This window comes from Patiria miniata, unplaced genomic scaffold (assembly GCF_015706575.1).
Source record: "Patiria miniata isolate m_02_andy unplaced genomic scaffold, ASM1570657v1 HiC_scaffold_10, whole genome shotgun sequence".
Classification (NCBI taxonomy): domain Eukaryota; kingdom Metazoa; phylum Echinodermata; class Asteroidea; order Valvatida; family Asterinidae; genus Patiria; species Patiria miniata.
In genome coordinates this window covers 10,815,595-10,841,515 of record NW_024037048.1, presented here as the reverse complement: position 1 = coordinate 10,841,515, position 25,921 = coordinate 10,815,595, and the positions used below count along the sequence as shown (strand labels likewise).

Here is a 25,921-nt window from a genome sequence, read left to right as displayed (position 1 = left end):
CTCTGGTATCCCCTGTGTTCTATTTTATTTTTAGACAGAAAAAAAGGTTATGAAAAGTGTGTGGAATTGTTTATATTTTATTGCTTATACTTTAAATCTGTCTTTCGGGTTTCGTCTTAGGTTTTTTTGGGGGTGCAACAACATACATGTATACAACTTATTTGACTGTCTGTTATCACATGTACATCTACATCTGTTCACATGTACCTCGGCACATTGCAACACAGTTGATCATGCTCCTAGTCCTTGGAGTAAACTACTGAACATGTTTGCTCAATCCATTCCCTGTTCTAATTTTTTGAATGAAACTGGCCAACACTTGGTTTTTTTTTCAAGATCGGTGTCATGCAGACCTTTCAAATGATGTTTACATGTACATGGCAAAGCTATGTGCCTTTACATTCAAGTACATGTAAACTGTCTTTGATGTAAACTTTACTTTTTTTTTCTCGAAACTCTAGCGTTCATGAGGATGAAAAAAAAATTGAATAAATTTGGAGTTGAAAAATAAAAATTGCCTTCGGAGTTTTTGAACCTGCACGTGTTGAATAATTTTGTACTGCATTGTAGCATGAATGTACAGGTACATATACTACACCAATGTTACATGATTTAATATGAAATGTTGAAAACCTCTAGTCATTTTCAATGATGTTTTTTGGGAGTCATTTATTTCCTGTTGTGTTTGATAAAATTTCAGCAGTCCTTTTTTTTCTTTCTAAAAATTAAGTTGACGCAATTACTTGCAAAAATGGTTTTGCAAAGTCAGACTTTCTTTCAACTCACTTATGAAAGAGATAATCCTTTCCCGTTGAAGCTCCAGCAACAGTTCCGCCGAGGAGCAGGATTCGGACAACGACAGCCAATCAGAAGCGGCGGCTGCCTCAGGCTCCGCCTCCGACTCCAATAAACCGTCGGCCAGCGATTCGGACTCTAGTAGCCAATCGGAGAACGTGAGCTCGGACTCGGACGAGAAATCCGAGGACAATTCTGATGTTGATGTTGACGACGAAGACGATGATGAAGATAAAAATGGCGATGATGACGATGACGACGATGATGATGATAAAGAAGAAGAAAGCGAAGAAGACGAAGAGGAAGACGACGAAGAGGATTACGACAGCGATTCTAAAAGCAAAAAGCAACGGGGTGGTTCAAGAAGAACTGCTACCCGACGAGACAGCTTGAAAGAGGTAAGAGGTCACATCGAGGTCACATTGAGGTCACACTTCAAGTACTGCAAATTCAAGGGACAAACCTGTCGATTTTCCAAACCCATTGTTCACGTTATTCATAAATATAATTGGAAAAAATGTTGCAACCTGACGCCGCTTCCGTGATTGTGTACAAAGTCTATGGAGAGTCGAGACAATTTCCTAAGTATTTCTCAACAAACTTGGAATTGACTCTCAGTCCCAGATTCATGTCTTATCATCATTTTTGCATTAAATGACCTTCATTGGGATGATATATGAAGAAAAAAGTGGCGTCAGGCTATAACCCTGCGTTCGATTACTTCCCCCGCACTTACTCATGCAAGGTCGACTGCGTGCGATTTTAACTCTCACATTACTTCTCACGCTTACTTGAGGCTGGCCCAAGTAACTGACCCGCTGAGCTGGTTACTTGGGTAAGTATCCCACAATACAATGCGACAACATGGCGTCTAAGTCTAATGCTGCGGTGGCCGGGGATTCAAAAGTGACTCAGCTTCACTTCACACTAGTAGTAGACGACGGGAGGAAAGTTAAGTTCCTTTTAACCAGCATTTCTTGTTCACTTTGGAAGAGGAGATATGTGTGTCCACCTTGGCTCCTTTTTTACGGCTCGAACCTTTTTGCAAAGGTGATTTAATCGCCACATGACCTCTTGACCCAGTCCGGTTGTTATGGCTCTACTTTGAGTAACCCGAGATCGTTCGTTTATTGCTACAAATAGCGCATGTACATAAGCACGACTGAGGTAATCGAACACGCTAAAAACTGGCAAAGAATTGCCAGTCATTTGAGTTTGACCTTTGAGGTCAAGTAAGATTGGTTAAAGGTCACGTACATCACAATTTGACCTTGATTTTGATAATATGCCATCTTGGTTCTTTTTATGTTGCAAAAAATGGATATAGTTACTTTTTAGATACCAGAGAGTTTTGATTTTTGTCTTTGTCTCAGTTTTGGGAAGAGGACCCTGAAATGTATGGAGTAAGAAGATCAGGAAGATCACGCAAAGAAGTGGAACGTTTCCAAGTTACGGTAGGTCAGAATGCTTAATCATATATACTCATTTGTCTGTTGAGTATCTATAAGTCCTTGTAGTGTTGAGCATTCCCTCGTACCCCCTGCCTTGCAAACAGGGCGCTGGGACGGGCTGATGAGCTTCACAGAATCTTGTGAAGGAAGTGGGATGGCATTCTGGGTAACTTATCATGACCTATATAAAGACATCTGGCTGCAGCTGTTTAAGACTGCGGTTAGCTAATGCGAGCAAATGCTATCCAAAAACTTGCTAATATTAATGCAAGCATTCCATACCGGATGTGATTTCTTTTCATTGCGGACCAAAATTTGAGCATCGCATAATATGAAATTTGACCCTTCGTGAATACGAAACGGAGCCTGAGCAAGTGACAGAATTGAAAATTACAAAGCAGATAAGTTTTACAGGTTTTCCTACATTATCACGCTTTCCAACGATAAGCATTTATGAATGAGAATAAAAGAGTAGTGACTCGGTCTCAACGGCCGTTTAAAACCTTGCAGGGTCGTGGCCGTGATGACTTGCAGTTCACAGGCCATGCAAAATCTATCAAATCAGAGCTTAAATTCATCAGCCCCTCCCAGCGTCCTGTTTGCAGGGCGGGGGGTGCGAGCGAATGTTGAGTGTACTAAAACTGAAAAAAAAGAAGTCATATCTGAACTCAGTTTGCAAAGATTGCTGATCAGATTATTGTTAAAAAATTTAACAGAAAGTTGAAAGTGAGGAAGACGAGAAACCAAGGAAACGAAGACCGAGCACATCGGGAGGAAGCTCAGGAAAGTCGAAGAGGAAAGGGTGAGTAGGAGACCAAGGATGTCAAACAATTTGATAAATGGACCATTCCCATCCCATCTTTGCTACCCGCCATTTGTCCGGCGCTTGCGAACGAGTTTGACAGAGTTATAAAGGCGCCTTTTCATATACACATTTTTGCTGGTACCATCTTCCAAAATAGGGGGCGCTCTTCAAAACCGGCCATTATGCAAACTACGCATTATGTTAGGTTTGTTATGTTTTGTTTTCATCTCGAGGGGGCACATTTATGCTTGAGGGGGCACTTTTATGCCCGCAAGAGGGGCACATGGTTAAATCCCCCTCCCCCGCCCCCTGGTTCTGCCGCCCCTGTAACATTACAGACTCAGACAGTGTGTAAATGCCATGCTTGTATCATCAAAGGCACAATTCCCCCAAATATCTCCCCTATATGCTCCACTATTTCCATCATCAATTTATTAAATGTTCTTCATTCTCTTCTGTTTCTAGATCGGTTTTCTCTCTGATGAGCAGGAAAAAGGCGTGGTCGAGTAGCAAACTGAGCGACACGTCGGAAGAGGAGAGCAGTGAGTCGGACTTTGAGCCGTCGTCGAGACGTCGAGCGCCACGAGCCAAAGCTAAACCCAAACCTAGGACACAGTCGAAGGGGAGACCAAGCAGTAAGTTGGACATTGAGTTGTCTTGGACTTATACAGGATTTGTATGTGGTTCACCTTGTGCAGCCAGTCCTAAATTTATGCACTGCGGAGCATAAACAACACAAAGTCCGGCCTGAGACCTTGACACAGTGCATCCAAGATCAGAAACACACTTTTGCCATATAGCCTCAATCCTGTAAAATCCTCCATTTTGCAAAGAGGATCTTAGAGAGTTTCGGAAGGTTAGGGTTAATAGATTGACTCGTCACATTAGTTCTAAAACAATCAAAATTTTCCCAAACCGGGCATTTTATGCAAGACATTTTAGATGACCATCTCAAGTGTCTTGACATCTCAGTGATGTTCATTTCTCATAGGAACGCAAGCTCCAGCCAGGAGGAGGAACGTCACACAGCGGAAACGGAAAGGATCGTCGAGCTACGACGATTCCGACAGCGACGCCAAAGCCAAGAGACAAAGCAGCCGACGAATTGCCAAATCAAATATCAGGTATCTACGTCATAGTCTTTAAATTCTTCTTCTATCATCATGTCATTGAATGAACCTGTCGTTAATTTTACATCGGTAAGATAACAGTACCGCAGGTTTTGCTCATGTCAAAAACAAATGTTCATTCAAAGGTAATAGCCAAAATGTAGTCTGTCTTCAAGACTGGATTTAGATTATGTTGCCCTAATGCAGCCGGTCCATTGCAAAACGCAGCCAAGCCACCTTGTCAATAGAGGGGGCTATCAAAAACATAAATCAAATCTATTCTTAGGAATCTTGGCACTCGGACCCGAGGATTTCCATAATCTAGTCTTTCACCGAGTATCCGGGGTGTAGAAAGAGAAGTGTTGTAGTTGAGTCAGTCCTAAGTCCTCACATGTCCTCACATGTCTTCACAAGGCTTCACACGTCCTCACAAGTCCCACAAATCCTCACAAGTCCCCACAAGTTCTCACAAGCCCTCACAAGCCCTCACAAGTCCTGACAAATCCTCACAAGTCCTCACATATCCACTCAAGTCCTCGCAAGTCCACAAAGTCATCACAAGTCATCACAAGTCCTCACAACACCCCACAAGTCCTCAAAACACCCCACAAGTCCTCAAAGGTCCTCACAGGTCCTCACAAGTCCTCATAAGTCCTCAAATGTCACCCAGTCCCAAGTCAAGTCACAAGCTATTCACGGGATCAGTGACACTTGCTTTGTTTTCACTCATCCCTTGTTACTTGTGACTGGACTTGGGAAAGGACTTATGTTCGAACTAGTGATGGACTTGGCGACAACATTGGTAGAGAGTAGCAAGGAACTCATTGAAATGTTTGTTTCTCCCATCTTAGTTATAAAGAGAATGAGAGTAACGAAGAAACTGATTCAGATGAGATCATTGAGGCCACCGGCGGACCAGACGAGAATGATAATAGTGAAATCATTGAGAGGGTTCTTAAACACCGCGTCGGACGCAAAGGAAGTAAGAAAAACAAGAGATCTATGTCTGTTTGAAAACAGAAAATAGGGCTTTTCTGCATATTGTTTTTGTATGACTTCATGCTTTTTTTGCTAATGTGCATTTATATAAATTATATTCTTTTGTACAAAGGTCATAAAAAGTTATATTGGGCTAGTATAGCCAACGGATATAAAATATAACAACAATTAGTTGATGGCATCACGTTGACGTCACTACGGATTTGGCATATGATGACGTCACATGCCCTATAGTACGATGACATCATCTTGATAATACTTTTCAATGCACATTTTTGCATTGTGGTCTTGATTTGTACCAAGCTTGAAGTCCATCCAATGAAAGGAAGGGTTACATTTTGGAAGCGGAATGAAATTGTACAGTTTTACTTCATGTTTTTGAAACACTCCTCTAGCTATGTTATGGCATGTCCCTCTTGTGAGTAGTCGTAAACAACTCCTTGTATGGAGATCGGCACTTACGGTGGCGCAGAACGCAGCTGTGCCGGTGTATTGTGAATTTAGGACTATGAAATACTGACTCACTGGTAGTATTGCTCATGCCTACGTACGAATTGCGAACATTCAACCAATAAAACGGTAAAAGGCACCAGATTTCAAAGGAGTCCAAGTTATACGTGATACTGGAAAAGTATTTAAGACCAGCCAGCCGATCTTTATCAACTGTTTAAAACTGGCCACGTGACGGGCTGTGGTTTTTATCAACCGTTTAAAACCGACCACGTGAGGTTCTTTCGACCAATAGGAATGGGTAAACATCTTGGGTATTGAACCACGTTTACGGAGAGTTGCATCAATTTTCACGGACTTTGTTTTGTTGCTAACAGAGACGGGCGGCATGACAACGACTTACGCCGTTGAGGCGGATGGTGACCCCAACGAGGATGTTGACCCGAGCGAGGAAGACGCGGAGACCCATTATCTCATCAAGTGGAAGAACTGGGCTCACATCCACAACACGTGGGAGTCGGAGACGAGCCTGAAGGAGCAGAAAGTCCGAGGGATGAAGAAACTGGAGAATTACATCCAACGAGAGAAGGAGATACAAGAATGGTAAGTTCAACTATAGTTGGGTATCCGAAGAGCAACGCCAAAGTTGAATGAACTTCAATCTGGCACTTGAAAAAATTTATTATTGATCTCTCAACTTATTATTTGAAAATGAATTAAAATGCTGCAAAGTGCAGTTTTGGACGGTTTGGGGCAGCACAGGAAGCAACAGGCAGGTCAGTTTCGGGCGGTACAGGGAGTAACAGGCCAGATGGATTGGGCCAGTACAGGAAGTAACAGGCAGGATGATTTAGGGCAGTACAGGGAGTAACAGGCAGGGTGGTTTGGGGCAGTACAGGGAGTAACAGGCAGGGCGGTTTGGGGCGGCACAGGGAGTAACAGGGAGGGTGGTTTGGGGCAGTACAGGGAGTAACAGGCAGGGCGGTTTGGGGCAGTACAGGGAGTAACAGGCAGGGTGGTTGTGGGCAGTACAAGGAGTAACAGGCATGGTGGATTGGGGCAGTACAGGGAGTAACATGCAGGGCGGTTTGGGGCTGTACAAGGAGTAACAGGCAGGGTGGTTTGAGGCAGTACAGGGAGTAACAGGCAGGGCGGTTTGGGGCAGCACATGGAGTAACAGACAGGGCGGTTTGGGGCAGCACAGGGAGTAACAGGCAGGGCAGTTTGAGGCAGTACAGGGAGTAACAGGCAGGGCGTTTTGGGGCAGCACAGGGAGTAACAGGCAGGGTGATTTGAGGCAGTACAGGGAGTAACAGGCAGGGCAGTTTGGGGCAGTACGGGAAGTAACAGGCAGGGCAGTTCAGGGCAGTACAGGGAGTAACAGGCAGGGCAGTTTGGGGCAGTACAGGGAGTAACAGGCAGGGCGGTTTGGGGCAGTACGGGAAGTAACAGGCAGAGCAGTTTGGGTTGGTACAGGGAGTAACAGGCAGGGTGGTTTGGGGCAGTACAGGGAGTAACAGGCAGGGTGGTTTGGGGCAGTACAGGGAGTAACAGGCAGGGTGGTTTGGGGGAGTACAAGGAGTAACAGGCAGGGTGGTTTGGGGCAGTACAGGGAGTAACAGGCAGGGTGGTTTGGGGCAGTACAGGGAGTAACAGGCAGGGTGGTTTGGGGGAGTACAAGGAGTAACAGGCAGGGCCGTTTGGGGCAGTACAGGGAGTAACAGGCAGGGTTGTGTCGGACGATACAGGTACTAAATCCCTTTTTCCCCCATTTATTCAACAGGAAGAAGATGGTGACTCCAGAAGACATTGAATACTTTGAGTGTCAATATGAGATGACGTTGCAGTTGTTTGAACAGTGTCAACTTGTGGAAAGAGTTATAGGTTCGTAAACCTTAATAAACAAATAAGGTCTTTAAAAATTAAGTAAAATTATATGCAGTAGTGTGCTGCATTCTTGAACTTCATTTAAACATCTGAATTATGTCCTGAAAATTTTGAGTATTATTTTGTTGAGTCAGTCTTCCAATTTAAAGGTAGAGAACATCATTTGTGGCTTTTTTTTTTTGGTTTGAAGCAACAAAACTGCTCGAAATCTAAAGAAGGGTGCTTAACAACTACAGTATAACCTGAAGAAGTTTTAGCTTAGTGAATGATGTATATTCCGAGAAAACAATATTCTATCATATTCCATTTCTTGACATGAATTTCTGAATGCGGGATTGGCGCGAAAACCCACGAAAACTCTGTTGGGGGGAAAAAAACACGGGGAAATTCCCGATCCAACTTTAAATTTATACTGTGGGAACCAAGTTTGTAACTCTGTAGATCAGCACAGTTTGAAGTAAAGTGTTTTTGGCAGAAATATCACTAACTTCTCCTTTGCAGACTCGAATATCACATTTTTAACTGAGTCGATCATCAAACTAGAGAGCACTAGGAGACCGCATGACCTCTGCCAAGGCTAAACAATTTGTTGTTGTATTGTTAGTACATCCAGCACGAGGAACTTTTAAAATGCTTAATCATAATCTGAAATCAAAGGGCAGAGACACTCTGTATTAATATGTATTGTTCACTTTTTAAATACAGAATTACTACTTAGCAGAAATATGCCATTTCCATAGGGTCATAAAACAGGGGATTGCAGCCTCAATTCTGGCCAAATCTTGCTGGGCCCCCAACCCCCGACCCCCACTCAATGCTGTCTCTCATTGCGCGGTGTGTGCTCCATCAGCTGGAGAGAACAACATTGACCGGGGTAGCGGGGGAGTGGGTGACCGTGGCAGGCTCAGGAAGTGTCCCAACCGTTTTGGCCGGGATTGTAGCTAGACGCGAGGTCTGTACTTAACTCTAGAGGGACCAGTGTCTCTTTTACATTAGGGTCGTAAACAGGGGCTGATCGGTAGCCGCGGGGTCGAGTCTAGTGGGACCAGTGATCTGGCCTAGTGTAACATACATGACCCAGAAACGGGCGGGTCCATTATTGTGTTTGTGGGGGGAGCTGCCTTAGTTTCATGGTCAATGCCATATGTGTACATGTACATAAAAAATGGTGAAGAATCCTTAAAATAAATCCTGCATCCGGGTCATGTCCAAACTCTAATCGATTTATACTTTTACCAAGGACCACCCTTAAAACAAATGTCATGAAAATCCGTCCACTACTTTTTGAGTTATCCTGTTCACAAACAAACCAACACCGATGAAAACATAACCTCCTTGGCGAAGGTAACTAGTGTGTTTTTGGCAGAAATACCACTAACGTTTCCATTGCAGACTCGAATATCACATTTCTATCTGAGTCGATCATCGAGTAACTGAGTGGGTCATCAAGTGACAGGTTTATTGGACGTCTTATCCTTGCAGCTCAGACGGTTTCAAACCACTCTGGGCAGACAGACTATCTGTGTAAGTGGCAGGGTCTTCCATACTCAGACTGCACCTGGGAAGACGGCGAGCTCATCTCCAGGAACTTCCAGAGCTGCATCGATGAATTCCTGAGGAGGAACAAGTCGCAGAAGATTCCCTCCAAGAGCGCCAAGGTACGGACCCTGCAGCTGTGTGGTTGCGCAGGCCTTAGCATCGCTGTTTTATCCCCCTGGCTTTCAAGCCAGACTGGGGCATTGCCACGGTGTCAACCATAGAGCTATATCAAATAACTAGAGCGCTAACTTTGTGTACAAAGTAATGTCTGCTGGGCGCATCCATGTTTGTGCACAAACCTATGGAGACCTAGAAATTTTGTACGGCCTTTGTACGGTTATTTGCACATCTGCGTTTGTGTTCCATACCGGTGCGTTATCGAAGCCAATACGCCCAAAATCGAAACGCACGATCAGCAAATGAGCATGTCATTTTGCTCTACGCAAACAGCGCAATGCGTGCGCGTGTTCGCTGCAGATGCTTTTTGCCGTCATGTTTTTTGGAACCATCAATGACGCGCTTAAGTTGTTTGCGTGTGTTCTACTTGCGCGTTGCGTGTAGAGAATACCTTCAAAATTCAATCCATCTAATTTCATTATGTTTTACAAACACGCACATGAATTCAAAATGTCTGCGCCCAGCACGGCTTCAAAGCGTCTCCGCGCGCAGAATGGCGAGTTAGCGCTCTAGTAATTTAATATAGCTCTATGGTGTCAACCAATGCTGGCACACTGTCAGTTCTGTCACGGAGGCCCTCTTTAATGGTGAAAGCATTGCGCTAGCTATTGTTCAGATAATCCGTCACGGGCTAGTTGCTTTGTACAATACGTGCACAATGGTTTCTCCATTGAAGGGGGCCTTGTGAATGTACAGTAATTCATCTATACCTGGTCCTCACACAAATACAGGTTTGCAATAAACTTTGTCTTTCGTACTTTAGCCCTAACAGTCCCCATCCAGTCAAACTCCAACACCAGGGTTTGTTGGAATCTGTTAGAGACAGTACTGCACTAGTAAACTGATTATGCTGTACATGGGGTCAGGCATACCACCATAATCAGAGTCCAACAGTTTGGGTGTTAAGTTTACCATATGGTGTTGGAATTTGCAAGAGTGAGGAAGGTTGCTACAGGGTGAGTCAAAAAAAGCGGAACCCAAACCCCCAAAATATATTTCATATTCACAAAAATATGTAGCACCAAAAATAAAAATGACTGGAAAGCCAATTTATAAACTACTTTTAGATGAAAAAATGACTGAAATTGGTCAATCTGTTCAAAGATTATCACCGTTTAAACAAGCCTGTCTCTTCCAAAAAAAAAATGCGATTTCAAGAATCGGTGTCGAAATGGTCTTCAAACACCACCAGAGATAATATCTCTGTTTAAACGTTAAAAATATTCAACAGAATCCCTTTGAAGACCCATCCTTTAAAAGAGTAGATTTTATACACCATATTGTTTGCCTAACCAGGGTTGTTAATAAAGATATTGTGTATAAAGATATTGTGTACTACAGCTGGTGTCTTGTTGAAACAAGTATTCTGTTTTCTTTTTTGTTCCAAACAGTCAAAACACTTAGTAAGTTGCATTTTTTGGACGAGACAGGTTTTAGGGTCATTCTATTTAAATGGTGATATTCTTTGAACCGATTGAGCGATTTCAGTAATTTTTTTCATCTAAAAGTACATATAGCCTATGAAATTGGTTTTCTGTCTTTATTTTTGGTGCTACATATTTTTGTAAATATGAAACATATTTTTGGGGATTTGGGTTTGGCTTTTTTTTTTTACTCACCCTGTAGTAAACCACTCAAGGGGTTAGGGTAGTAAGCCAGTCTTCATGGTGAAAGTAACTGAATAAACTGGTCACAACACAAGACAATTTTTTTAAATGCTCTCTTTGAATTAAAAAGATTGTGGGACTTAATTTTGAATTGTTTGGTTGCATGATTTCAGGTTTTGCGACAGCGGCCCAGGTTTGTCGCTCTGAAGAAGCAGCCTTCTTATGTCGGAACCGAAGAGCTGGAGCTCCGCGATTACCAACTGGACGGGCTGAACTGGCTGGCCCACTCCTGGTGCAAGTAAGTCAGTCAGGAGTCATGATTAATTTCACAAAGCAAACCCAAGGAGAATCTAAACAAGTTTTTTAACCCTAAAAGGGCCGGGGGGCGCCCCCTCGACTTTTTCTGTGATAGCTTTTACAAATTTTTTTTGCGACCTGAACTGTTATGACTTTTTAGCCTCGAGCCTTGCGCATCTTTTGACACCAAAAATATAAAAATCGGGTCGGGGTTGTCGCGCAGCAAAAGATTTTCCGGCGCGTAGTGAAAACTGACTTTTCCCATACACGTCGTGTACACAGACCAGAATTACCATTCGTACATATGTATAATTAATTAGCCATAATTCCCAAACCCTTGGACCTATAGTCATGAAATTTCTTGGGTATCTTCATGAAGAGTTGCTCTATGCATATACCGAGTTTCAAAATTTTTTGTAAATCAATGGCCGAAATCTTGAGGGGAGGTGGGGGTTGGAATCTGCCCCCCCCCCCCCCCCCACCAGGCTGAGAGATGGTCAAAATAACCCGGGCCTTTTAGGGATAAAGGGCCCATAAAATATTTTTTTTTTAATGCAATCCTTGAAAATGCACCTTTGTGTCCCACAAACTTATTTTCAATTTTCATTTTGCCATTTTCAAGGGTATTTTGGTGCCTTTTGGGTTTTTACGCTGATGCAAATTTCCATATTCATGAGCAAAAGTATGATGTCATATCAGGCAGAAGCCTCAATGTTGCACTTAGTTTCTGCACAAAAAGTTGCCAAAATTTTGGATATTTCGCTGTCGTAAACTTTTCATCAGTGATTCCTTGTGTCAGTTCATGGCAGTAAGCCTTTGTCACAATGAGCCTTTTTGGGGGGGGGGTAACTCAAAAATACAAAACAATCAATATCGATTTTGACATGAGTTTTCTAGTATATTCGACCTCAGGCGTCGATTACTAAAAGCAACTGAGATTTGGGGAACATTCCTCCTTTGTGACCTGTTCTGTCAAAAGCAAATGCTTCTGGGCAGAGGTTGAAATTAAAATAGGGCCAAAAAACGCTGTGGGGGTGATTTTTTTGGATTTTATAATTCTTGCATATTTGTAATCCTGAACATGTTTTAAATATACAATAAAAGTTTGAAACCCTAATTTGAACTCTAAATATAGTATTTTTGAAGATTTGCTAAGGTATATCAGTTAAAGAAATTACTGTTTTGTGACGTTCATGGCCATTTTCTCCGTTTTCTACTTTTGGACACAATGAACTTCAAAATAGCATAACTCTGCCCAGGAATGACCGGTTTCAAAACTTAAACCACCTATTAAAAGGCAAAAGAACTTTTTTAAACAAAATGCAAAAACCTCAACTTGGACCTTATGCCCAGAAAAGTCTGATTTTGACAGAACAGGTCACATTTTGCCTCAGTAGGACAAAACCTGACTTAAGGCCAAAAAAAAAAGTCTCCGGTTTCTGGTATGGAGCTTGCCCCAAAAGTGGTGCGGCGACGCGGCTTTTTTTTTTTTTTTTACCTGTTTTTTTTTTTTTTTTTTGGCTTCAAATGTCGGCTGATGACTGCAAATGGTGCCCGACTAAACTTAGTGCAAATATATGGGAGTCCAGAGAGGCCACATAAAGCTTATTCTCGATCATAACCCCATCTAAAAATACGTTAAAATTGTGCAGCAGCAGGATTCCAGTCAAACCAGTGAGTTTGTTGGTTTTGAGACATCATCTTGTATTGAAAAAAAAAACTTTTTCATTTTGCCGACGCGCATGGCTACGGCGACGCGCGCGCATACCAGAAACCGGAGACTTTTTTTTTTTTGGCCTAAAGTAGCTCCCTGCATTTTGTAAATTTCATTTGAGTTAACTTTTGCATAATGTTTTGTTTCGATTTTATTTTTTTTTAAAGGAAAAATAGCGTCATCTTAGCTGATGAGATGGGCTTGGGTAAGACTATCCAGGTCATCACGTTCCTGTCATACTTATACAACGCCCATCAACTGTATGGTCCCTTTCTCATCGTGGTGCCGCTCTCCACTATGACCTCATGGCAGAGGGAGTTTGCAGCCTGGGACCCAAACATGAATGTTGTTGTGTACATTGGGGATCTCAACAGTAGAAACATGGTGAGTTGAGGCAAAAAAAAAAAAGTCTCCCGTTTCTGGTATGCGCGGGCGTCGCCGTAGCCATGTCTCAAAACCGCCAAACTCACTGGTTTGACTTGAATCCTGCTGCTGCACAATTTTAACGTGTTTTTAGATGGGGTTATGATCCAGAATAAGCTTTATGTGGCCTCTCTGGACTCCCATATATTTGCACTAAGTTTAGTCGGGCACCATTTGCAGTCATCAGCCAACATTTGAAGCAAAAAAAAGGTTAAAAAAAAGCTGCGTCGCCGCGCCACTTTTTGGGCAAGCTCCATACCAGAAACCGAAGACATTTTTTTGTGGCCTGAAATGTATTGAACAGACCGTAGAGTCAAAAATATTATTGATTTGCCTAAAAAATTTCAAAAAGTATCAAAAGTGTCCATTCTGTTCAAGAAGGTGAAATATTCAAAAACGTCTTGGAGAAAAATGATTATGTATTAACATTACAAACAATAACGATAAATATGGACAATAGTCCATAAAGGTCTGGTGTAAGCAGGGTTCGGAATTAGCGGTAGCCCGCTAGCCAAATGCTAGTCAAAACAGCGGTGGGCTAGGCAAACTATTCCTTAAGTAGCCCGGCTGGCAAGTCAAAAAAAAATTTGGGCTACGGCAAAGATGAAAGGACAGGAAGAAATAAATCATTAAATTCATGTCTGACCATATTTTCAATGTTTGAAATTCTGGAAGTCTCTCTGCGTACTAGATAACAGAAACAAAGACAAGAAATAGAACAAATCCCCAATCATTCAACGACAATTCAAACAATTGGAAATTCCCTCTCATGAAATTTTAATTATGTTGCGTTTGCCGTCTTTCTGTAGATCCGTGAGCAGGAATGGTGTCACAACAGCAACAGGAATCGCTTAAAGTTCAACACAATCCTGACGACATACGAAATTCTCCTTAAAGATAAGGTAAGTCATGAAACAGTTGTAGGGAAGTCATGACACAGTTGTAGGGAAGTCATGAAACAGTTGTAGGGAAGTCATGACACAGTTGTAGGGAAGTCACGAAACAGTTGAAGGGAAGTCATGAAACAGTTGTAGGGAAGTCATGACACAGTTGTAGGGAAGTCATGAAACAGTTGTAGGGAAGTCATGAAACAGTTGTAGGGAAGTCATGAAACAGTTGGAGGGAAGTCATGAAACAGTTGTAGGGAAGTCGGGTACAATGTCATACACCTGCAATGCAGACGCTTCATGCTAAGAATATTTCACTTTGTGCATGCAAGTTATATCTGGAACGGCCTGCAGCTGATTTTACAAAACTTTATGCAATGGCGTAAGTCCACTTGCGCCACCATTTATTGCGTAATTTGCGCAAAATTTCATGCTGCGCAACATTTCACTTCCGACAATTTCACGAAAGTTTCAAGTCTGCGACTTGCCCAAGAAATTATGGCGTAACTTGCGCGATTATTTTAGGTGGCGTAATTTGATCGTGATCGTCGTGTAGCCCATCATTGCATAACTTAATCAAACAGGGGTGTGAAATCTCAGCTTTAAAGCTGATTTCAGCTTTTTTTGTTTTGAATTTCAGCTTTTTTCCATCACTTGCTGTGTACAAAAGTATAGGAGATTTCCAAAGTTCAGCTTTTTACACCTTTTTCAGCTGTTTTCAGCTATTTTTATCAGTGGTCACTCACACCCCTGATCAAAGTTGATACAGCTTTGTGTTTGAAGTAAATGAAATGATACTTTCTCATGACAGAGTTTTGAGAGTACCCGCACCATTCTAAAGAAAGTCTGACAAAAGTATTTTCAAAACTGGCGGGCGGAGGTGATTCAACGACTGTTTCATACACAAGCAGCCGTCGTAAATGCTGTAAATTATCCTCGTCCAAGATGTTTAGGTTATTTAAAACGCTGCGCAGCTACACCGAGTTTCGTGAAATCGTTCGTAAGTTTATTGCGCAGCTGCGCAATAAATTTGTTGCGTAAGTCCTTCGCACGGTGTAAGTTACGCACTGTTTCATGAAATCGGCTGCTGTTCTGGTACTGAAACTGCTAAGCGCAGAAAGCATGCTTAGCAAAATGTCATGCAGTGTACATAGCTTGTAATGTCCATTTACAAAACGCACATATTCACCAGTACTGGTGCCAGGCACTACATCATTATTACCCTGCTCATTGGGCCCATGAAACATTCCAAAGACAATCTCAGCTCCCTGGGGAGTATACAGCTCCATGCTGCCATTTTGGCACAAAGCAGCTAAAATCAACCACAACTAGAGATTCGCGTTAATATGACGTCAGAGTAATATGCACCACTTGGGATAAGGGTCGATATATGTTGAAAGTTACAAGTTCATATCATAAACCATTTAGGAGAAACCCGCGAAGAAGTATTGTCCAAAAAAAAGAAAAGAAACAAAGATAAAATCAGAACAATTCTAAACAGTGGTCAGGTGGTGCCCGACCACTCAATAACCATCTCTGCCCTCACAGGTACCCATTTACTCCTGGGTGGAGAGAAGCAATGAGTGACAAAGTGCCTTGCTGAAGGGCACCACAACCCCAGGCTGGATTTGAACCCAAAACCTTGGGACTGGTTTCCTACCGATTTCGCTGACAATGGATAATGTTTTATCAATCCTTTTTGCGTAACAGCTCAATGAAATTGCAAAACTGAACATAAAAAAAAGGAAAAGGAACATTTTGAATTGTGAAATACTAAAATGTCCCTTCATTTCTCCTCAGTCTTTCCTTGGTAGCGTTCCCTGGGCCGTCCTGGTCGTCGACGAAGCTCACCGCCTCAAGAACGACGACTCCCTCCTCTACAAAACCCTCAAAAACTTTGACACCAACCACCGATTGCTGATCACTGGAACTCCTCTGCAGAACTCCCTCAAGGAACTCTGGTCTCTGCTTCATTTCATCATGCCAGAAACGTAAGAAAACAAGAAACAATTTTTTTTATTATAAGGATGTTTTGATGAAGTAATTTTTTAATTGGCCGCTCGAGGAATTTTTTAGCAACACATTTTATGCACCTTTATACTCCTCTTGAATGTATGAAAACTTTTTGACATCCTTTTTTTGGTTAATACTATCGAAAATTATACTTCTTTAAACATTTAAAATCTTCCATTATTTTTTTGGATAACTGAGGGCGCTTAAGATGTGATGTCGGTAATAATAAATTCAGAAGTTAAAGATTGTGATTTATAATAAACATGTAAGTAAAAACTGAAATATAATTACCTACACAGACCCACAAAACCCATCAGCAACCTCAATCCCCAAAATCCTGATTTTGTTTCCCCTGTGATCATGACAGCTTTCCCCACTGGGAGAGATTTGAAGCGGAGTTCTCCTGCGCAGACAAGAACGGCTACGCCAACCTCCACCGAGAACTGGAGCCGTTCCTCTTAAGACGAGTCAAGAAGGACGTGGAGAAATCTCTGCCGGCCAAGGTGGAGCAAATACTGAGAGTTGAGATGAGCACTACGCAGAAACAGTACTACAAGTAAGTCAGTAACTTAATGGAACACTGTGTCCTGGAATATGCGGCCACTTTGGCTAAAAAAACGCATTTTAAATGAAACGATGTTAATTGGAACACGGATCCTCTACGCAAGGATAAACGGCTTCCCCGAGTTTCTGGTTAGAGGCGTGATACGGCACTTGCGCGTTGTGTGTACGCGTGTATGAGACTTGGCGCGGGGCTGCAGTCTTTCATTGGTCAAATTTCTGTCAGGACGCCAGCTGTCAGCAATCATGACGCGCCCGCACTGTTCTACATGTACTATGCATTGTTCTGTGCGCGGACACGTACGCAAGTAGACAATCCGTTGTACTTCACGTCTTTGTTGTGATGTTCCCGTTTTCGCGCGCAAAGGAGTGGTGGATTAACATAACAATACCCTCTCAGTGAAGCCTGTCAGAGCATGGTCTGAGGAACGTGTTCGGAATGCCGTACGGCACGCAAAGGAATGAAGAGGCGTTCAGAACGGGAAGGTACTCGTGCACACGCTTGCGAACGGTCAATGTTTTGTTGTCTGTCCTTTCGTCAGCCTCAGGTCGACCTTGCGACGACACAGATCAGTCGACGAATGACTGTTCAGGATCAAGCTGCGTCTGAGCTACGACCGTCGGGAACAAATTAGTCACCGATTCTGTGCGACCTGAGTGTAACTGGGACGATATTAAGACAATCGGCATCAGTTTGCCCTTAAAACAATCAACAGTCGCAAGAGTAGAACACTTTCAACTTCTGCGACGTGTTCCGCGACAATCACACGATTTGTCAGTTTTGTGACCTGAGCATCATTTTTGTGCTTGATACTGACGGTTCCGTCATGGCGCAAGCAAATCGTGGGTCGACCTGAGGCCAGCTTTAAGATGCTAGCATCGTGACTTTGGGCATGATCCCAGGCTTACATGGCATATACAGGCTTATGGCTTCTGACTAGTTTATGGCTTCTAGACATTGACAGAATGGGGAACTGCCGACATAGGGCTGGATAGCTCAGTTGGTAGAGCACCGGAACGGTAATCCGGAGGTCGCAGGTTCAAACCCCGCTCCAGTCAATTTCTTTCTTCAATCTTAAAGTAATAACTTTAAGACTTGAGCGTGTTCACTTTTTTTTTTTGCCGACAGATGGATCCTGACCAGAAATTTCCGAGCCCTGACTAAAGGAGTCAAGGGTAGCACAACCAGCTTTGTCAACATCGTCATGGAACTCAAGAAATGTTGTAATCATCCGCATCTCGTCAAACGACCGGGAGATGGAGAAGAAGCAGATGACGAACAGGTAGGTTCAATCTTGTCACTCTTTTTGTTTCAAGCAGTTTATATTATACTGAATATACCCAAAACCCAATTAGATCCAACAGAATCTGAAAAAAAAATCCAAAAGAATTCAGATAAATCTGAGAGAATCAAATAGAATTCATTTTAATCTAACAGAATCCAACTGAATCTAATGGAATTCAACTGAATCTTATGGAATTCAACTGAATCCATTTCAATCTAACAGAATCCAACTGAATCTAACACAATCTAACAATCCATTTTAATCTAATGGAATCCAACTGAATCTAATGGTATCCAACAATCCTTCTGAATCTAACGGAACCCAAATAAAACATATCATATCAAATCCTACAATGTACATCTAAATCAAACTGAATCTAGCTATACCCAACAGAATCCAACTGCATTAAAAAAATCCAGCACAGTCAAAACCCAATTAGATCCAAAAGAATCAAAATTAATCCAAAAAGAATGAAGATAAATTTTAGAGAATCCAACAATCCATGTTAATCTAACAGAATCTAACTGAATCTATTGGAATGCAACTGAATCTAATAGAATCCAACAGAATCCATTTCAATCTAATAGAATCCAACAGAATGCATTTCTGAATAGCTAATAAGAATAGCTGGCATAAAAGCATAACAATATGCAGATTTAACAAGGCTGGGGAAAATAAAACAAATTTGCTCTGCTATATATGCGAATGTTTTAATTTTTTCCATTTTCAATTCTCAGGATCGGGTGACTGTCAAGGGTTAACTATCTGTAACATAATAGAAAAACAAGAAAAGATAAGAACTTCAAACTTTCTGTGTAATCATTCAACAAGTTGAACTGCACACAATATCAGTCCAAACGGTATGGCTCATCTCCTTCTACCTTGGGCCACGAACTTATCAATCACCCCTTGTAAGAGGTCATGGATTCGAGTCCCACCCAAGTAACATTATTTTCACATCAGGAAGGGAAAAGCAATTATTACTCGTTTCTGGTAATGACACCAAGAATTCCTCCAAAGCTCCCTAGGCACTGTAGCTCGCAAGCCTGAAAAACCTGCGGAGAGAAAACAATGAGAAGAAATTACAGTTTTAGAGGTGGGAGCAAAAGCCCAAAAGAATATTCTGGGGAAAATTCACGGAATCAGGCAGGGACTGAAAACCCAATCCACATGTTGGCCCAGGCGGGATTCGAACCCGGGTCACAGTTGTAGAAGGCGAGGAAAGTACCGCTACGCCAACCTGACTCCCCAAACTTGTCCAATCCACATATTGGCCCGGCCCAGGCGGGATTCGAACCCAGGTCACAGCAGTGGAAGGCGAGGAAAGTACAGCTGCCCAACCTGACTCCCCAATCTAGTCCAATCCACATATTGGCTGGCTCAGGCGGGATTCGAACCCGGGTCACAGCGGTGGAAGGCAAGGATAGAACCGCTACGCCAACCTGACTCCCAAAACTTGTCGGCTTATAACCATCTTTTTATTTTCCGTCTGCTTTTATTGTTGTCCCGTAGTATCAACAAGCGGTTAAGATGAGCGGGAAGCTGGTGCTTCTAGACAAGCTCCTCTTCAGACTACATGAGAGAGGCCATCGCGTGCTCATCTTCTCACAGATGGTCCGTATGCTGGACATCTTGGCTGACTACTTACGCTACAAACACTTCCCCTTTCAGGTATGACAAAAACAACAAATCACTGAATAATTTGCCTCTTAAAGGTAGAGTCCATCATTTGTAATTTGTGCATTTTGTTCGTTTGAAGCAACAAAAGAGTTCAAAATCTAATGAAGGATACTGAGCAACTAACCTGATGAAGTTTCAGCTAAGCTTCAGCTGTACATTCCGAGAAAAACAGCATTCTAAGATCTCAATTTCAAATCAAAAGTTGCTGAATCATGTTTTGAATTGCAACTATACGCGACGTCGCGCACTGATCCGACGAATTATAACAACCGCGCGCGCGTGTGCATCGTTCGAATACTTGTGCGCGCTGCGCTGAATAACAAAACGAACTACTAATTTAAATTTTCCTACGGTGCTTCTTAAGAATCACCGTTGGAAATGCCTTCTTTCGTTGATTACTTCAAAATGACAGCTTCCCAGAAAGAATAATTTCACAGGGAGTTTAGTCTCCTTACTATCTTTCATCCAAGTTTGTTTTTCAACAATAATTACGCCAGTTACTTTTCGGATGGCTGCAAATGATGGACTATACCTTTAATACCCAGTTTTTATGGAAGCACTATTTTGTTTTGTTTTCTTTTTTTTACCTAAGTTTGATCAGGAAACATTGTTTATTAATGATGTACATCACATCTGGGGCTGATTTGATGGAACTGCTCAGAACTGAAATGTGTTAAGCATCAAATATTATTTGCTTAAACTGCCTATTGGTATTCAGCAGATTAACAGGCAAATTCGCTTAACATATTTTGCTTAAAACAGAACAATGAGATCGGACCCTGTACACTGATGTTAATTTACTACGACATTGACAAACTGGGGAACCGCCAACATATATGGCTGGATAGCTCAGTTGGTAGAGCACTAGAACAGCAATCCAGAAGTCGCAGGTTCAAAGCCTGCTCCAGTCAATATCTTTGTTCATCTTTGAAAAAGCTTAGTTGAACTTATGTCAAACTTGAAAATATTACCTTACATTCCTGGCTACCTGCTGTATACCGCACTACACTGTATCACTAAACCACTTATAACAAGCAAAACGTCAAATTTCTGTGATGGTTGGAAAGTTGACTAAAGCATTTTGAAGCCATGGCTTTTTCACCAACTTCGGCTTCCTGAGATTTTCCATCCCTGACTTGGTTTGGACATTAGGAGTTTCTGAATGACTCCGAAGCTGGAGTTGATTCCGGAGTTTCAAAAGGATCTCTACCCATTATTAGCACTACCACTGTGTTCTTGTTTAGCTAAAGAGCGCCCTCTAATGTCATGCACAAATCCTTTACACGGCAGCTATTTTACCTAATGATTATACTTGATGTGATTTGATCAGAGATTAGATGGATCGATTCAAGGGGAGCTACGCAAACAGGCGCTGGACCACTTCAATGCCGAGGGATCACAGGTAAGCGGGCGGAATACTTGGTTACCCAATCCATCCCTAAACCATTCATGAACTCATGCGTCCCAGACGTCTTTGCTTGAAACAACTTTGAATCCTCAAAAATCTTTCATTAGGTTTTCTTCTGCCATCAGCTCCCAATCTGGTGAAGTGTAGCAATCCTGATTGATGGTCAGGAGTTCGAATCCAGTCATTGGCTATTTGTTGTGTCCTTGGGCAAGCTACTTTATCCCCACTTGCCTCTCTCCACCCAGGAGTATAAATGGGTACCGGCATTAGCTAGGGAGTAACCTGTGATGGACTGGTATCCCATCCAGGGGAAATAGAAATATTTTCAGCCTGCTGGTCATATGTTGTGTCCTTGGGCAAGCTACTTTACCCACTTTCCTCTCTCCACCCAGGAGTACAAATGGGTACCGGCATTAGCTGGGGAGTAACCTGCAATGGACTAGCATCCCATCCAGGGGGAGTAGAAATATTCTCAGTCTGCTGGCCATATGTTGTGTCCTTGGGCTAGCTACTTTACCCACTTGCGTCTCTCCAACCCAGGAGTACAAATAGGTACCAGCATTAGCTGGGGAGTAACTTGCGATGGACTAGCATCCCATCCAGGGGGAATAGAAATACATTTTGTCACCTTTATAACAAGGTCCTTGGGACTTTGCAAATAACCTTGTTATAACAGGTACCTTGTATTATCAGTAATAGAAAACAAAGACGTTGGGCCTAACATTTTCCTTGTAATAAACAGGATGTTGTATTAACAGTGCTCTTCTTATCAGGGTTCGACTGTATTCTCATTTGTTCAAAGGAGCAAGGCAAAAGGCATGTAAGGCAACAGGAGCCACATTGAAGATGATCAATTGAAAAGATTTGACCTCGCAAATTATTTGGATAATTTGTTGGTTTTCTTTGCAGGATTTCTGCTTCCTGTTATCCACAAGGGCCGGTGGTCTGGGCTTAAATCTTGCCACAGCAGACACGGTTATTATCTTTGACTCGGACTGGAATCCACAGAATGACATCCAGGCTATGGCTAGGGCTCATAGGATCGGCCAGAGGAACCAGGTCAGTCAAACAGACTCCCGTAGAATGTGTGCTTCTCACTCTGTTGATAGGGCTCCCTCACTGACCCATGTAACCTGCACCTACACAACATTTTTGTGTAGTTAAAGGTAAAATACAACATTTGCAAACATCAAAAAATAAAATGACCAAGTTTTTACAAAATACCTTACAGGATGTTGGTAAATGACAGTCTAAAGCATCCTGTAAAATTATGGCAACTGGTGTGTAGTCATTTTCAAGAAAATTGTATTTTTGTTTACATTTCCAACGGTGGTCGGCCGACCACCGTAGGAAAAACCTAACTATTTTTCACTAATGCTCCAAATTTACCATTTTTTCAGTCCAATTTTGTTTGCTAATTGGTTTTATGTTCATGAATGGGTGCAGGTCAGCTAGACTGGTTCCCTTAGCTTACAATTTTTCCGGCATCTGTAAATTGATCCATTTCATCTTCAGTGGACTCAGGAAACCAGACTACTTGAACATTTTTGTTTTTCTTGGTTTTTCCAGCATTTTCGAAAACAAAACTTCAAACATGTTGTCGGTGTAACAATAATTTGATCTATTATACTAACCCCTCAAATAGTTCATTTCTGAAAATTACAGCAAAAGCCAATGATGTACATTCCCTTTAAAATTTAATTGTTTTGTGGTCACGTGGTACTTTGACGTCATACGATCGAACCCTATTGATGCTGAGCAAGACGTTTAGGTGTCATCATGTGAGCTACTTGTATAAGATGCAGTGATAATGACGTCTTGAAAAGTCTGTTCCAATTCTATTTTTTTTTCAATTTTGTTTGTTTTTTGATTGCAACCCTAGGTGAACATCTATCGGTTGGTCACAAAGAGCAGTGTTGAGGAGGACATTGTCGAGAGGGCCAAACGGAAGATGGTGCTCGATCATCTGGTCATCCAGAGGATGGACACGACGGGACGGACGGTGCTGTCCAAATCATCCGCCTCAGCCAGGTAGGATTAAACTCGGAGGAAAATGGGCCGGGAGTCGTCATCATTGTTTATGAACTAATTTACAAAAATATTCAGTCTTCTAAGTGTGGAATTTCGGCCTAGTGGTTAGGGTTCGTGACTCAAGATCAGAGGGTCAGGGGTTAGAATCCAGCTGCTGGTCATGTTGTGTCCTTGGGCAAGCCACTTCACCCCCGCTTGCCTCTCTCCACCCAGAAGTATAAATGGGTACCGGCATTAGCTGGGGAGTAACCCGCGATGGACTAGCATCCCATCCAGGGGGAATGGAAATATTCTCAGAGGTTTCATGCCACTGTAACCAGAGATGAATGCTGGCCAGTGGGCCATATTGGCTCGTGACGGACTTTATTACTTCAGTCTTGTAATTAAATGTATTTGTCTCTTTTGAATTGTTCAGTCACACACCCTTCAACAAGGAGGAACTGGCAGCTATTCTCAAGTTTGGAGTTGAAGACCTCTTCAAGGAAGCTGATGGCGAGGAGTCCGAACAACAGGTAGGAAACTCCCCCTCCCCCTTCAACTCATCCTTGCCCGCCCCTGAACAACAGATTTGTTTGACTTCAACTTCTAAGGCAACAACCCTATTGTCAATTTAACTCTCAAACAAGATAAGAGTCTCAAGTGTTATTTTATTTGTCCTTTTCTTTGTAGGAGATGGATATTGATGCCATCTTGGAGAGAGCAGAGACGAGAGAAGCTGAAGACAATGGTGGAGCAGGGGAAGAACTCCTCTCTCAGTTCAAGGTGAGGTCTTAAGAATCCTCACCCATCACACTTGGGAGAATATGCCTCTGTCTTTATCTTTGAAAAGTATTTTAGAACTGTGATTAACTATGGTTAGCAGAGCTGCCAACCAGTACGGAATTTCCATATTTCTTACCGAAATTCACAAAAAATTTGGAAACGCTGAGAAAAAGCCCAATAACATTATTTTTAATCATGTATGTGACGTCAAGTTGATAACCAGAAACATGTTTACACATGCGTACAAAAACCCTGAACCTAAAACTGTGTCAAAAAGTTGTAAACAAACGTTGTGGACGTTTTGATATCATCAAGAATTTTAAGGCGATAGCGGCCATTTTATGACATTTTATTACAGGCCACTTAAAACGTACACACTTACGAGGTACATATTGAAAATAAGCATTACAGGCTTATTTTCCTCCAACACTGTTTTGTAATATGTCGTTTATTTATCTTTTGCAATCTTGAAATGCACTCCGTAACGACCCTTGGCCTTGGTTCGGTTTTGGTCGGAACAGTGACGTCACTCCAGCCAACCGAAGTCATGAAAACGCTCAACCCATGACCAAAGCCGAAACATGTTTCTTGTCATGGTCGCGAAAACGCGCCCAGTTCGGTCTCTTTTTGCGAGAATGCCTCAGATTTGTCAGTGATTTAAAAGTTTGTTTACCTCTAAGTAACCTGAGTATTTTCCTAACCATTATGTTGCTAGGTTGCCAATTTCTCCTCCATGGTCGACGATGAGGAGATGGAGGCGGTTGTCGAGGATACGGGCAAAGACTGGGAGGACTTGATCCCCGAGGCTAACCGTCTGAAAGTGGAGGAAGATGCGAAACAGAAGGAGCAACTCCAGCTGTATCTGCCTCCGAGAGTCCGCAAGCAAGTCAACAGGGTGAGAGAACAAAGTAGCACCTGAACGCATTTTTACCCCTCAGCCGAGAGGCTCGACGGGTATTGTCATCGCCTACGGCGTCCGTCCGGATGTCCATATGTCGGGCCGTCCGTTCTGACCAGACCACCCTTGTGGGGTGATGTTCCTTTCAGAACACATCACCCCACTTTTTACACAATGGAAAAACATCACCCCAGAAGGGAATCTTTAGAAAAAGGGATAATGGGAACACAATGCTATCACCCCACAAGTCCGTCTGGCTAGAACGTCCGTCCGTCCGGGCAGCTTAGTTCCCGGATGATAACTTGAGTTACAAATGTTGTTTGGGATTGTAACTTTGGTAGGGGATTGCCCTTAGGAGAAGGCAAGTTGGGATTGGTTTTGAGGTCAAAGGGTCAAAGTTCAAGGTCACCGTGGTGAGTTCAAGGTAAATTGTTTCCGGATGATAACTTGAGTTAGAAATGAAATTTTGGTGTCTAACTTCGGTAGGGGTTTGCCCAAAAAGTACAGGCATGTTGGGATTGGTTCTGGGGTCAAAGGTAAAAGGTCAAGGTCACCATGTTCAGTTAAAGGTTAATGGTTTCCGGATGATAACTTGACTCTGGCTGAGGGGTTTCAACAGCAACGCTGTTATTTTTCCTGTCGTTTTCAGTCACGATACACGTTGTGTAGGTCACATAAATTACACACAGCACCAATGCACATGTGGTTTCTTACACGTCCGCAAAAGGCAAACACTTTACAGATGGAATCACAACTATCAATGAACAGCCCGAATTTATGGGGTCGCAAAAGTGGACCCCGAAATTTGTTTTCGCACACATAACACAAGAATAAAACATAAACGCCCAGTATTTAAAGGATAGTTGTGTGGATGTTTATATCTACTTTTAAATGTTCTTTCCGAGTAACATCATATCTTTCAAAGCGTGTTATGTAGCCCCATTGGGCGTATTCCAGGAAGTACAGTCCCTTTCAGTTTGCCTGTGTAAAAGTAATATATTATTCATGATTTTTAAAAATTCTGGTGCCAATACTACGCTAACCACTGCTTGGTAAAAACTATGACTATGAAGTGCAAAAAGAAAGGTCTATTCCTAGAGGAATACTCAAAATCATGCAACTTACTACATCCATTGTAATTT

At 42.4% G+C, this 25,921-nt stretch overlaps 1 protein-coding gene and 2 non-coding genes across 6 annotated transcripts in view; all 3 read left to right on the top strand.

Annotated features, from left to right (window-relative positions):
• Window positions 1-25,921, top strand: part of LOC119737879 (chromodomain-helicase-DNA-binding protein 1-like) — a 49,221-nt gene that overhangs the window by 1,431 nt on the left and 21,869 nt on the right. For all 4 annotated transcript variants that reach the window (XM_038212519.1, XM_038212545.1, XM_038212537.1 and 1 more), the window contains 22 exons: window positions 818-1,193; window positions 2,169-2,249; window positions 2,963-3,048; window positions 3,517-3,686; window positions 4,043-4,175; window positions 5,012-5,142; window positions 5,987-6,212; window positions 7,393-7,493; window positions 8,979-9,154; window positions 10,993-11,117; window positions 12,998-13,214; window positions 14,063-14,155; window positions 15,941-16,131; window positions 16,521-16,709; window positions 17,844-17,997; window positions 19,513-19,671; window positions 21,011-21,082; window positions 21,998-22,147; window positions 22,971-23,119; window positions 23,535-23,631; window positions 23,789-23,881; window positions 24,597-24,776. In XM_038212519.1, the coding sequence (XP_038068447.1) occupies window positions 818-1,193; window positions 2,169-2,249; window positions 2,963-3,048; window positions 3,517-3,686; window positions 4,043-4,175; window positions 5,012-5,142; window positions 5,987-6,212; window positions 7,393-7,493; window positions 8,979-9,154; window positions 10,993-11,117; window positions 12,998-13,214; window positions 14,063-14,155; window positions 15,941-16,131; window positions 16,521-16,709; window positions 17,844-17,997; window positions 19,513-19,671; window positions 21,011-21,082; window positions 21,998-22,147; window positions 22,971-23,119; window positions 23,535-23,631; window positions 23,789-23,881; window positions 24,597-24,776 (3,349 nt within the window). The remainder of the gene's footprint in view (window positions 1-817; window positions 1,194-2,168; window positions 2,250-2,962; window positions 3,049-3,516; window positions 3,687-4,042; window positions 4,176-5,011; window positions 5,143-5,986; window positions 6,213-7,392; window positions 7,494-8,978; window positions 9,155-10,992; window positions 11,118-12,997; window positions 13,215-14,062; window positions 14,156-15,940; window positions 16,132-16,520; window positions 16,710-17,843; window positions 17,998-19,512; window positions 19,672-21,010; window positions 21,083-21,997; window positions 22,148-22,970; window positions 23,120-23,534; window positions 23,632-23,788; window positions 23,882-24,596; window positions 24,777-25,921) is intronic.
• Window positions 17,701-17,773, top strand: Trnat-ggu. The gene has a single exon. It is a non-coding gene; the product is annotated as a tRNA-Thr (tRNA).
• Trnaa-agc lies at window positions 20,519-20,591 on the top strand. The gene has a single exon. It is a non-coding gene; the product is annotated as a tRNA-Ala (tRNA).